The 12,011-nt window shown below is 37.9% G+C and overlaps 1 protein-coding gene across 1 annotated transcript in view; it reads left to right on the forward strand.

The window, feature by feature from the left end:
- GAD1 (glutamate decarboxylase 1) overlaps positions 1-12,011 on the forward strand; it is a 55,524-nt gene that overhangs the window by 38,738 nt on the left and 4,775 nt on the right. Inside the window, exons 12-15 of the mRNA XM_069080677.1 lie at positions 2,448-2,526; positions 2,683-2,832; positions 3,785-3,892; positions 8,232-8,321. Coding sequence (XP_068936778.1) covers positions 2,448-2,526; positions 2,683-2,832; positions 3,785-3,892; positions 8,232-8,321 — 427 coding nt within the window. The remainder of the gene's footprint in view (positions 1-2,447; positions 2,527-2,682; positions 2,833-3,784; positions 3,893-8,231; positions 8,322-12,011) is intronic.

The following is a 12,011-nucleotide window of genomic DNA, read 5'->3' on the forward strand; positions in this document are numbered from 1 at the left end:
GATAGATAGATAGATAGATAGATAGATAGATAGATAGATAGATAGATGGATGATAGATAGATGATAGAGAGAGATAGAGAGAGAGATAGGTAGATTGATAGATATACACATACACATATATACTAGACATATGTTATATATGTAGTATATATGAATTATTATAGATTACATATTATATATAATACACACAAATATATGCACATGCTCACATATATATACACATAGATACCTATACACATGTGTATATGTATGTTACATATACATGTGTGTATGTATATGCTAGATGGCACAATGGATAGAGAGCCAGGTCTGGAGTCAGGAAGACCTGAGTTCAAACCCAACCTCAGATACTTCCTACTTGTGTAACCCTGAGTAAGTCATTTAACCTTGTTTGCCTCAATTCCTCATCTGTAAAATGAGCTGGAGAAGGAAATGGCAAACCACTTTAGTACCTTTACCAAGAAAATCCCAAATAGGGTCACAAAAAGTTGGACACTACTGAAATGACTGAACCCCAATAAAACAAAAAATTAGCTTACATTACCTAAAGAAAAATAAAATTTTGACTCTATCTTCTTATTTTCTATTTAAAGCATAAACATATTGTTTATTTAGAATCTCTGGGATGTTCAGAAAAGTTTATGACAAATATAATTCCTTAAGAACAGGACAGTCTGTTGTACAAAGAACAAACGGGCTGTTGCCCTCTGCAGTGGCCCTTAGCCCATCCCCTCCACTCTGAGGCCCTTATGGCTTAAGTAGGGATCCAAACTTTGACCCTTGGGGATGAGATAAAATCCATTACTTTCTGCCTGAATATTTTGCAGATCTGCTCTACAGTAGATTTGTTTTCTTCATTATAATTTTTGGAGGAAGGAATTATTCAGAGTTTCTCTGTTTATTCATGCCTTATTCACATTCTACAGACACAAATATACCCAATAAATACTTTCCCCACTAAAAGATCTCTTTGACATACGAGAGTTGAATTCTGGGTAAGGGGCATAGTATGAGAAGGTCAAACAAACATTTAAATGAAACCATTATTATTGGGGGCAGAGTCCATCAGATTCACACAAAAGTTTTAATAAGCCCGTGTATCACTGAAGCAAAAGTGCCAGGGTGTTAATCACTATTTATTTCACTTAGGGATTATTTCAAAATCCTGCTTAAGGTGCTCCTTAGTCACTTAATTGTCTTAGATAAGGTGATTAGGATACTAGGAGACCTTACTTGTTAAATTATGGTTACAATGAAGATGGTAAGATTGTGATCGTTTAGCATTTAAATAACCTTACTATGTAGCAAAACTTTATAGTTGACTAGTCTATGGGCATTTTTAGGAATATCGCCTCATACCTCCCAGTAGAGGCAGTTAGAGTGCACTGGACTTGTAATCAAGAAGATTTGAGTTCAAATCCAACCAAGACACAAACTGTGTGACCCTGGTGTAATGTTAATGGGATATAAGATCTTCCCCCTTCATTAATAGGCCTTTCATGGAGTCCATTAAGTGAAGCTTGCTTAGGGGAGGCCTGCTTGTAGGAAGGCTTACACCTTTTGCTAATTTAAGCACTGAGTCACAAGGGTTGTGATACCTTCTGGCTCTGAGAAGTATGTATATACTCTGAGTTGGTATTTTGTTTTGGGGGCTCCCCTTTGTGAAGGATCTTGTGATTCACTGGTGGAGATTCTGAGTGGCCGTATGTTCAGAGCTCCCTACCTGCTCCAATGTAAAGGCTCTCTGGATCCAGGGATGCATGTAAAGTGTATAGCAATATTGCTTTGATTCAGGCAGTGAGAGCCCTGTCTGTTGGTCTTTGTTTCATTGCTTGTATTTTCTCTGTGTGTATTTTTCTCTCAAATTCAGGGTGCTGACTTTTCCCCTGAACTAGTGAATGTAATTTAAAAAAAGATTGTTGACCCCTTTAACAGCTACCTTTCCTAGTAAAGCAGATCTAAGAACCTGTGCTAGCAGCCATCCTGGATATGCCAGTGAGATTTCTGCCACTCCTGGGCATGTCACTTAACCTTTTTTATTCCTTAGTTTTCTCATCTGTAAAATGGGGGTAGTAAAAGCATTTACCCGCCCCCCACCAGGGTTGTTGTGAGGATCAAATGAGATGATATTCATAGAGCACTATATAGATGCCAGCTATTATGGGGAGGTAGACATGCGGTTAGATCCATCATCAGCCCATTTTATGGAGAAGAACAAGAAGGAAGAATGTCTGAGTCACTTTCCTAGCAATAAGTGGCAGAGTGTCACTGCACTGACACCGTGTTCAAAGGTCAAACATACATACACAGTTATTCAATCAAAGTAGGGTTGTGGGTGAGGAGTATATCAGCTTATGAACGTGCAGTGATAACTTCCCAAGGACATAATTTATTGTACCCTGCTGTCTGCATCTCCTCTTACCAGCACCAGTTTCTTCTCCTTCCAGAGCCAACTCAGTTACCTGGAACCCTCACAAGATGATGGGCGTTCTGTTACAATGCTCTGCCATTCTCGTGCGGGAAAAGGTTTGCTTTTTTTGGTGGGGGGAGGGGAGAGGGGGCGAGGAGGGGGAGGGGAGAGTAAGAGCTGTGTGTCATCCCAAATACCCTCCCCTTCATACATCCAGTCGCGATTCAGAAGATCGGCAATACAATATCCAAATACTTCTGTTCCACCCCCAGGGCATACTCCAAGGATGTAATCAGATGTGTGCAGGGTACCTATTCCAGCAAGACAAGCAGTATGACATTTCCTATGACACTGGAGACAAGGCCATACAGTGTGGCCGTCATGTGGACATTTTCAAGTTTTGGTTGATGTGGAAAGCTAAGGTAAACAAGGAGGAAATCCAGGAAGTGGGATAGAAATGTTTTCACTTCCTATTTTCTGAGTACATGGTAGGTATAGTAAGCTGGGGGAGGTAGCCTTGGGGCCACTCACAAGTAATTTATCACAGATAATTGGCAAAGTGGATAACCTACCACTACCAGCTAGTCTGAAGCATGTAGTTTTGGGCAGTGTGGAACCCCACAAAGTCTTATTAGTTAATCCCAAATCAGCCCTTCTGAGAGCTCATCTGTTCTCCTTGCTAACACCAACCCATGCAAACACTCTGCACTCCTGCCTAACTCTCAAAGCTTATGCTTGTCTAGACTGACTAGTTTGTCAATACTTGGACCTAATGAAATATCCAAGACTCCTACTAAGCCAGGGAATGTATAAAGACCAGTGGCTGGCTCTCTGCCACCTGCCTGCTGATGAAGAGAAAAGTATGACACTAATAAGAACAGCTGCTTGTGTGGGGTGGGAGCAAGGCATGTTTGGTCAGGGTTCACTTAATGCTTTCAAGTTCAAGGTGGAGGTTTACGAGGCATGTTTCAAAGCAAAGAAGACTTCCGACTAAAACCACTGGGCAATAGAATTTTTCGGAAGATAAAGTCTATGCTGTAAATAGCCACTCAAATGTCAGAAAGCCCCCACGTTTCATTCTGAGCTGTCATATCCTCATCCTAGGACTTTTTTTTTTACTGTGGGTTCTTTTTCACTGTTTAATTATTTCAAAAAATAATATTTTACCTTGTGACAAATGAAGACAATCACACAGTGCTTGGGTTCACACTCTAATATTTTCATTTTAAAGACTTCAAGTAATACAGATACTTCAGGTGAGAGACTGGATGAAATGACCTCTGAGGTTCCTCCCACCTCTAAGATTCAATGATTTTAATACATAAATGGGGAGATGATCCATTCCTATTAATATCTCTCTTCTTTTGAAAACAGGGCACAGTGGGATTTGAAAATCAGGTCAACAAGTGCCTGGATTTGGCTGAGTATCTCTACGACAAAATTAAAAACAGAGAAGAATTTGAAATGGTTTTTGATGGTGAGGTAAGTCATCACAGTCTATCCTAACTATCAATAGCATATGTTGAAGGCTTTTGTTTTGTTGAATGTTTTCATTAGTGATGATTGTGAGACCATATTTGTCCACAGTACCAGGTATTGTACTCTGAACAATCTTTTAAGTTTTCATCATTGGTCTTTGGCCCACAAGAATACTACTGTCTAAGACATCTTGGAGATGTTTTTTAATGATGTTGTTTTGGTTGACCCAGAATTCAAATCGGAAATGGCATCATTAGACACACTAGCACGTTCACAAATAGTCTTTCCTTTTAGGGATGCGTTCAGTAATTACTTAGTCTGGCCCATCTACCTTTGGGAAAGAGCATGTAGAAATCATTTAGGACAGCTGTGAAACTGACCTATTTCCCTATTCTTCAAGGGCTCTGGGAAATGGCAGCTGACATCTTCCCTTGCAAGTAGTAATCATCTCTCCTAATCTCTACAATCAGGAATTCATCTCTAACTAAAATCGTCATTCCTGCAAGATAAATCTAATTTTTCCCTCCTCCTTTCCTTAGGAATCTATATTCTGAAATTAACCCTTTATAAACTGTTTTTTTTTATTTTAAGACCATCTTTTTCCCCCCTGAAACATACCTTTATTTCTAAATATATCCCTCTCCTACCAAGAAAGTAACAAAGAATAAAAAGAATCATAGTTCAGCAAAAGTGACATACGGAATGAGTCTGGTAGACTTGCAATGTTCCATATCCATAGCCCTTGCCCTCTAAAAAGAAAAGAGGGAGGCACATCTTTTCTTTGGGACAAACTTTGGTTAATATAATTTATATAATTCTCAAAATAATCCAGGATATAAATGTGAGTTCTGTCTCTCTCCAAAACAAATTCTCAGAGAGATATCTGTTTAACAATCATTTAACCCCATCTTCCAGAGCCACAGCACATGACTCTCTGTCAAGTTGTCATAGGCATAATGGAGATGAAATTTAGCTGCCAAACACCATTCTTAATACTTGTTAATGTGAGTTCAAAGCAGCTTCCCCCACAAGGTCCCACCAACAAAATGACTAGCATAAAGCCTGACTATAGTAAAATCTGTGCGAGGAATTAGAGAAAAGAAATCCTGTTCAAATCTTATCCAGGTTGTAGAACAGAAGAAAATGAGCATGTACTAATCGGTAAGATTGTTGACTACTCATTATAGAATCATAGAATTGGTAAGGCCCTCAAAAAAGTCACCTCCTCTCTCCCTCTGCCTCCAGACTACATTGGATTCAAAAAATCAAGATATTTTAAAAGCAATTACACAAACTACCTTTGTGATGCTTCCACCATTCTTCCAATGAGTTCTTTTTCATCTAGCCTAGCCTCTGGTGAAATCAAGACTTCAAGCCTCTCATTTTGTTGTACTTCTGGAGAATTTGGCATCTTTGCCAAAGCTTGGGGGAAGAACAGGTGTTGCTACTGAAGAAATTATAGGGAAATGTGTTTTCCTGGGAAAGAATGTTGTCTTTAGGCAGGACCCTAGGAAGCACCTACTCAGCTTATAGTACTGGTTCTTAGAATATTCTAATCACAACTTGCTCATTATGTCCTATTACCTATACTCTCAATGAAACTTTGTATGTCTCTCTCCCAGCATTGTACTATTCCCCATTCATCTTTTAGCTCTGGGCCACACATAATTTATTTCTTGTTTTTTCAACACATTTGTAAAGCTTTATATTGGTGAAACACACTCCACTGGGGAGGAAGTGGACCTAACTGCTAGACTCATCTTTGTGTCCATGGCCCCTTTGGTATATGAGTAATAAAAATGCTGTGGCCAATCCAGAAAAATGCAGAGTATTGAGTTTATTCTTTAGTGATCCTATTTGTCATTGGATTGATTTGGGTATTATAAAAAATTCCACTATATATATCCAAATATGTGTATATATGCACATGTGTGCGTGTTTATATATAGTCTCTCACTATACCACACCTTTGATTATAGTACAGATCAAATCGTGTGCCCAAGTACACAGTAGTACATTGTATATTCCTCACTATAGCTCAGAATGTTTACTAGGGATGCTGTATGTGTCCTCTCTTTATCAGCTTTAAAATGAAGTTTTACTATAACCCCATGAAAAGAATAAGGATAAAAGGTAACTTTTTTAATAGATCAACATCACACAGATTAAAATTTGAAATGTATTAGACTGAGTTAAATGGGATCAATTTCTAGTAAATTAAAATTTCACAACCAAATACAGTTAGGAGATATGTGTTTATCTAGAAGATATTAAAAATCCTTATCTATAAAATGTTAAAGAATATTTAGCACTCAGAACATCCAAAGGAGATCACAAAACATATACTCTTAAGCTCTTGAACTTTAAAATGTTTTACTAATTATTTAATTTTTTTTACAAACCACAATTATTTCCCAATAAACCACCTCCTCCATAGAGTCCTCCTTTACTTTTTTCTTTTGCTTTTTTTTTTCCAGAGTGGGGAAGGTAAGGCAATTGGGGTTAAGTGACTTGCCCAAAGTCACATGTCGAATTTTTTGTGTTAAGTATCTGAGTCTGGATTTGAACTCAGGTCCTCCTGACTCCAGCGGCAGTGCTTTATTCACTGCACCATCCAGCTGCCCTGAAGTCTTCATTCTTAGCAATATCTCTGCATACTGACTCTTCATAAAGTTTTTTTTTTATTAATGTTTCCTCATAAAATAAGTTAAGAGGGGTGGCTAGGTGGCACAGTGAATAGAGCACCGGCCCTGAAGTCAGGAGGACCTGGGTTCAAGTCTGACCTCAGACACTCAACACACACACAAAAAAAGCCGTGTGACCTTGGGCAAGTCTCTTAGCCCCAATTGCCCTCCAAAAAAAGCAAATAAATAAAATAAAATAAATTAAGACAGTTCTCCCAAGAAAGAAGTTTCTCTTTACCTTCTTTCTATTGGTTTTCAGCACAATTTCTCATAGATTCCCACACGTCAAAGTTAAACTCACACATTCTCCCTGATTCCAGCCTCTCATTGAATTATAGTTACAACTGCAAATTATAGATTTTCTGATTTTAAAGAAATAGTAACAGCTTCTATAATCCCTGTCAGAGAGGCTTTGAAACAGGGTTTTTAATTGTCTCTGACTTTTATCTTTGCCAATTTGATAGATGTTAGTTAAAAACTCAAAGTTGCATTTGTCTTATTATTAGTTATTTAATGTATTATCTTATATGCCTGTGAATGCTTTATATTTCTTCTTTTGAAAATTATTCTTATTTTTTGCCCACTTATTTATTGAGGAATAACTCTTAGTTGCTGCATTTTACTCATAGGAGAGTCCTTCAGAACATCACTCAGAGATTATCTACCTTTTATATATTATATTTATATTATATATTATACTTTAACAAGTTCTCAGTTTCTTAGATCACTGCAAATTAGAAGGAAGAGGAAAAACTTTATGGGACAGTCATATTGACAGCAGGGAGAAGTGACAATTAGTGTGGGAGAGGACAGAAAAATTATGATAAACAGAAAGACAAGAACTCAAAAAAAAAATCACAGCAATCATAAGGCCATGTAATGAAGGGTAAAAAACCTCCAAGTATTCCAGTTGTCCCCGAGGACATTACTGTATTAAAGCACCACATAAAAATGCATGCTCATAAATGGGACTCTGAGGCAGAGGCATGCCGGAACCAATTTGAATTAATCAAGAGAGTCAATTGTTGAATTTTGTTTTAACACTTACACCTCAGAAATGGGTAAACTCTACAAATCAGGGCTTGATTTATTATTTCCTTGACTATCTGAACTTTTAAAAAAAAAGTGATGGAAAATGTAAATAATGTAGATTAAGCTTAAAAGTGAGTCATGTGTACTCTTTTTTTGGGGGAGGGGGTGAGCCAGTTGTCAAACATTTTCCACCACACTCCTGTTCTGAGTTATCAAGAAAAGGTTCAATTATGTTAGTTGTAAATAAAGTGAAATCTGTAAATATTTATTAATCACCTACTATGTATAGGGAACTAGAGAGCAGGGAAGTGCATTATACTTTTAAAAAAGATTTTCAAGAAATTTGTGTGCATACAAACATTATATCATACATATATTTTAAATTTAATTGCTTAAAGGGATAGTTTTCAGTTATCTGGAAAATGTTCATATATGGAATTTCTCATTCCCTGGTGATGCATATCAAATGTTACTCTACTTAGTACATAGCAACATTTATTCAAACATGCCATGCTATTGGAAATCTGAAAGCTTCATATATGACTTTAAGTAAGAATTTGGGGTTGGAGAAAGCCTTTCCTTAGGTTTTCATATTCTTTACTGCATCATTGTTTTTGTCTCCACAGCCTGAGCACACAAATGTCTGCTTCTGGTACATTCCTCAAAGCCTCAGGGGCATCCCAGACAGTGATGAGAGACGAGAAAAACTTCACAGGGTATGGAGTATATGCAATCTATCATCTATCCTTCTGCATTTTCTTTGGCAGCTTAGTTGGCTTGTTCTCATATGATAGTTCTGTTCATCTTGATCAAAGATTTTTGAACACCTCAGAGTTTTCTTCTTAGAATTATCCTTGTCACAAGGAAATTTAACCTTTGTTTTAAGGTCATCTTGGCTCTGTAGCTTTAGTATAAGGCATCAGTCTCAGTTTTCATGGAGGTAACACTTGGTATATAGTCAGGATTCATTGTGCAAAGTAGTCTGTGAACATTCCCAGACAATGGCAGATTCTCAGTACAGCACAGTACATTCAAGTAGAGTAAAGGCCAGAGCTCTTCACAACTAATTGATAACTACCTTGAAACTGTCCTGTCATCTGGTTTCTGTTTATCAACCAGGAACATCCATTTAAAATAAAATTGGGAATGAGCTAGGTGGTGCAGTGGACAGAACACTAGGCTAGGAATCAGGAAGACTCATCTTCCTGAGTTCAAATGTGGCCTCAGAAACTTCCTAGCTGTACAACCCTGTGGGCAAGTCACTTAACCCTGTTTGCCTCAGTTTCCACGTCTATAAAATGGGCTTGATAAAGAAATGGCAAACCACTCCACTATCGTTGCCAAGAAAACCCCAACTAGGGGTCACAAAGAATTGGACATGACTGAAAAAAAGTGAACAATAACAACAAAAAGGAATGAGATGAAAGGTTGGATGGAAACTTGGCTCAGTGGTTGAACTTTCAGTTACTTATCAAAAAAGACTGGTATATCTAGCTGAGAACATTACTTGAACCTGTAAGTACACCTGCACAGCAAACAATCTGTCCTCTATTCAGAGTTTCTATGGTAGAGTAGGAACCAAACTCTGCTTTTAGTTGGATTGAATCTGTTCCTCAAGGTGGCACTATCCGGGTCATGTCTTCTATATTAATAGCCATTTTCTTTCTAGTGGATTGCTTTGCTTATAACAGAGTAGAGTCTCTCAGGTTTGAGGGCTAGAGAAGTCAAAGATGTGTAACCAGTAGTGAAGCAGCTAATTAACATTTAAAAGGGAGTGAATGTCTAACACTAAAACCCAGAACTCAAATGAACTGAAGGGTTTTGACCTTGACCTCAAAAATCTACTGAATCCCGGCAATATTTCTGTCTTCGTATATCTACCTCTCTTCCTCTTTCTTTCCTTTCGTTTCTTTTTCTTTGTCTCTCTCTTCTGCATACATATACATGTATAGATGTATGGATGTATATGTATATATATATATGTGTGTGTGTGTGTATATGTATATATATATTGTGTTTGTATATATGTATACATTTTTCTGATCCTTCTTTTCACTCTCTATCTCCTTCTCTCCTTTGCTTCTATTCTCTCGATGTCTATATCTATATCAATGTCTGCTCCTTCCTTTCCCTCATCTCTTTTTCTCACTCTCAATTTCCTCTATTTTTTCTTTATGTCTATCTCTCTCCCTCTATCTGCTCTGCTCTTCTCACTTTCTCTCCCCCTCCCTATCTCCTTCCTTTTCCCTTACATTTATTCTGTTTTTCACTTTTTTTCCATTTAACATACCACAACCAAAAACTAAAGGTATTTATTTAGTATGTGTTGTGCTCAGTGAACAAAGTTTTATGTTCCCTGTTTTTAATTTCAATGGTAGATCAGTTGAAGTATTTTTATTATTTTTTAAGCAATCGGGGTTAAGTAACTTGCTCAAGGTTACACGACCAGTTATTTCTGGGTGTGGTGCTGAGTATCTGAGCCCAGATTTGATCCAGGTCATCCCGACACTGGAGCCAGTGCTCTTACTCGCTGTGCTACCTGGCCGCCCCCCTATTTTTATTTCTTTAAGAAAACATTCACACCAAATTAAATTGCTTTTTCTATGAATTCATGAATTGAATTTTTGCAGGTAAATGGCCAGTGAAAATATTCTCACCCCTTGTCTACATGGTGTCATAACCAGTATTCAGTTCAGTGAGGCACTCCATTAAACCCAACATTGGCATTGAAAACAAAACAAAATCAGATGTTAAGACTAACTAGAATTTTTACTTCTTAACTCACTATTTGGCATTAGATAGTCACAGCTTCAGAGTGCAAAGGCCTTGGAGGGCAGTAAAGTCAGGGGCTGTTAAACTTAAAATGCCATAGATTGGTCCTTTGAAGACTATGACTTTTATACCAAGAATAACCACGGGTCATAAGCGCCTGGCAGTAAGGGAAGGGAAAGTCCATTTCTAGGTCTAAATTCCTACAGCATTTAAACAAAGCAGATTATAAATTAGTCTGCAGTGTCATTATTGGGATGAAGCAAAGCCCAGTGGGACCACTTGTCTATGACAAGGGAAGAAATAAAATGTAGAAGAATATGACATAAGATGGAAAAAGAAACAGAGTAAGAGAGTAGAAGGGGGTGAGAAGGAAAAAGAAGAAAGGAATGAGGCCTCTATAATGGAAAGTAGTTGGAAAATCCTTCACAAAAGTGAACTTCAATACATGTTCATATTCTATACAAATTTGCCAACCAGAAACTTAATTTAAAAGTATACTTAGACAATATAGATTGTCTATAAGTTCCAGGTAGGGAAATAGATAGAACTGCAAAGATGAACCAGTTTGGTGAGGATAAAATATGGCATGCCATTCTTCAAAAAAAAAACATTCATCTAACCTAAAATGGGACAATTAGGTGGCACAGTGGATAGAGTGCCAGTCCTGAAATCAGGCTTGAGTTCAAATCCGGGCTCAGACAATTACTAGCTATGTGACTCTGGGCAAGTCACTTACCCCTGATTGCTTTAGTTTCCTGATTCCAAGCCCAGTGCTTTATCTACTGTACCTGATGGCCCTAATGGCTTCTTAGATCCATTCTAGATCCAGCTCTATAGTCCTACATAGCTGAGTAATTCGATGGACAGTATACTATACTGTATGGAGCATCAAGAAGATTTGAGTTCAAATCCTGCTTCTGACACTTAACTAGCAGTGTAAACCTGAGCAAATTATTTAACTTTTCTGTGCTTCACTTTCCTCCTCTGTGAAAGGAGGCAGATAGACTCGATGGTCCCTAAGGTCCCTTCCAGCACTAGATCTATAATCATTCAGTAGATTCTTTTTTTTTTAAACCATACCAGAGTGACCAGATGATCTGTCTCTTTCTTCTGAACTCCTGATTAAAATAGATCTGCTGAAGCATGGTAGAAAAATTTGACTTCTGGAAGTCAACAAAAACCTGGAATCTGAGATGAAAGTGGCTGGAAATTATGGCAATCAAACCATGTGCTTGAGACAGTATATAGAACCAGGGCCAGTTTTCTTGAGACTTCTAAAATCTGGGGTTCTTTATGCAAAAAAAATACAGTTCAAATTAGATAGACACAGGCTTATGCCACCACTTTTCTGACAGGGTAAAATTTCTGTCACCAGCTTTATAGATGCTGCACTTAGCATCCCATATCCTTATTCTACCAAGGAGAAACATGCTGTTTCTTAAATAGATTATTCCCCATCCCTCCTCCCCCTCTAACAACACCTTCTCTCTGTCTCCTTCTCTGTCTCTGTCTCTGCTTCTCTCTCTCTCTGTCTCTCTCTGTCTCTCTTTCTCTCTCTCTCTGTCTCTCTCTCTCTCTCTGTCTCTCTCTCTGTGTCTGTCTCTCTCTCTGTCTCTCTGTCTCTCTCTCTCTCT

The sequence above is a fragment of the Petaurus breviceps genome, unplaced genomic scaffold (assembly GCF_028583685.1).
Source record: "Petaurus breviceps papuanus isolate PSGF00001 unplaced genomic scaffold, PetGlider_PUasm1.0 91133, whole genome shotgun sequence".
Taxonomy (NCBI): Eukaryota; Metazoa; Chordata; class Mammalia; order Diprotodontia; family Petauridae; genus Petaurus; species Petaurus breviceps.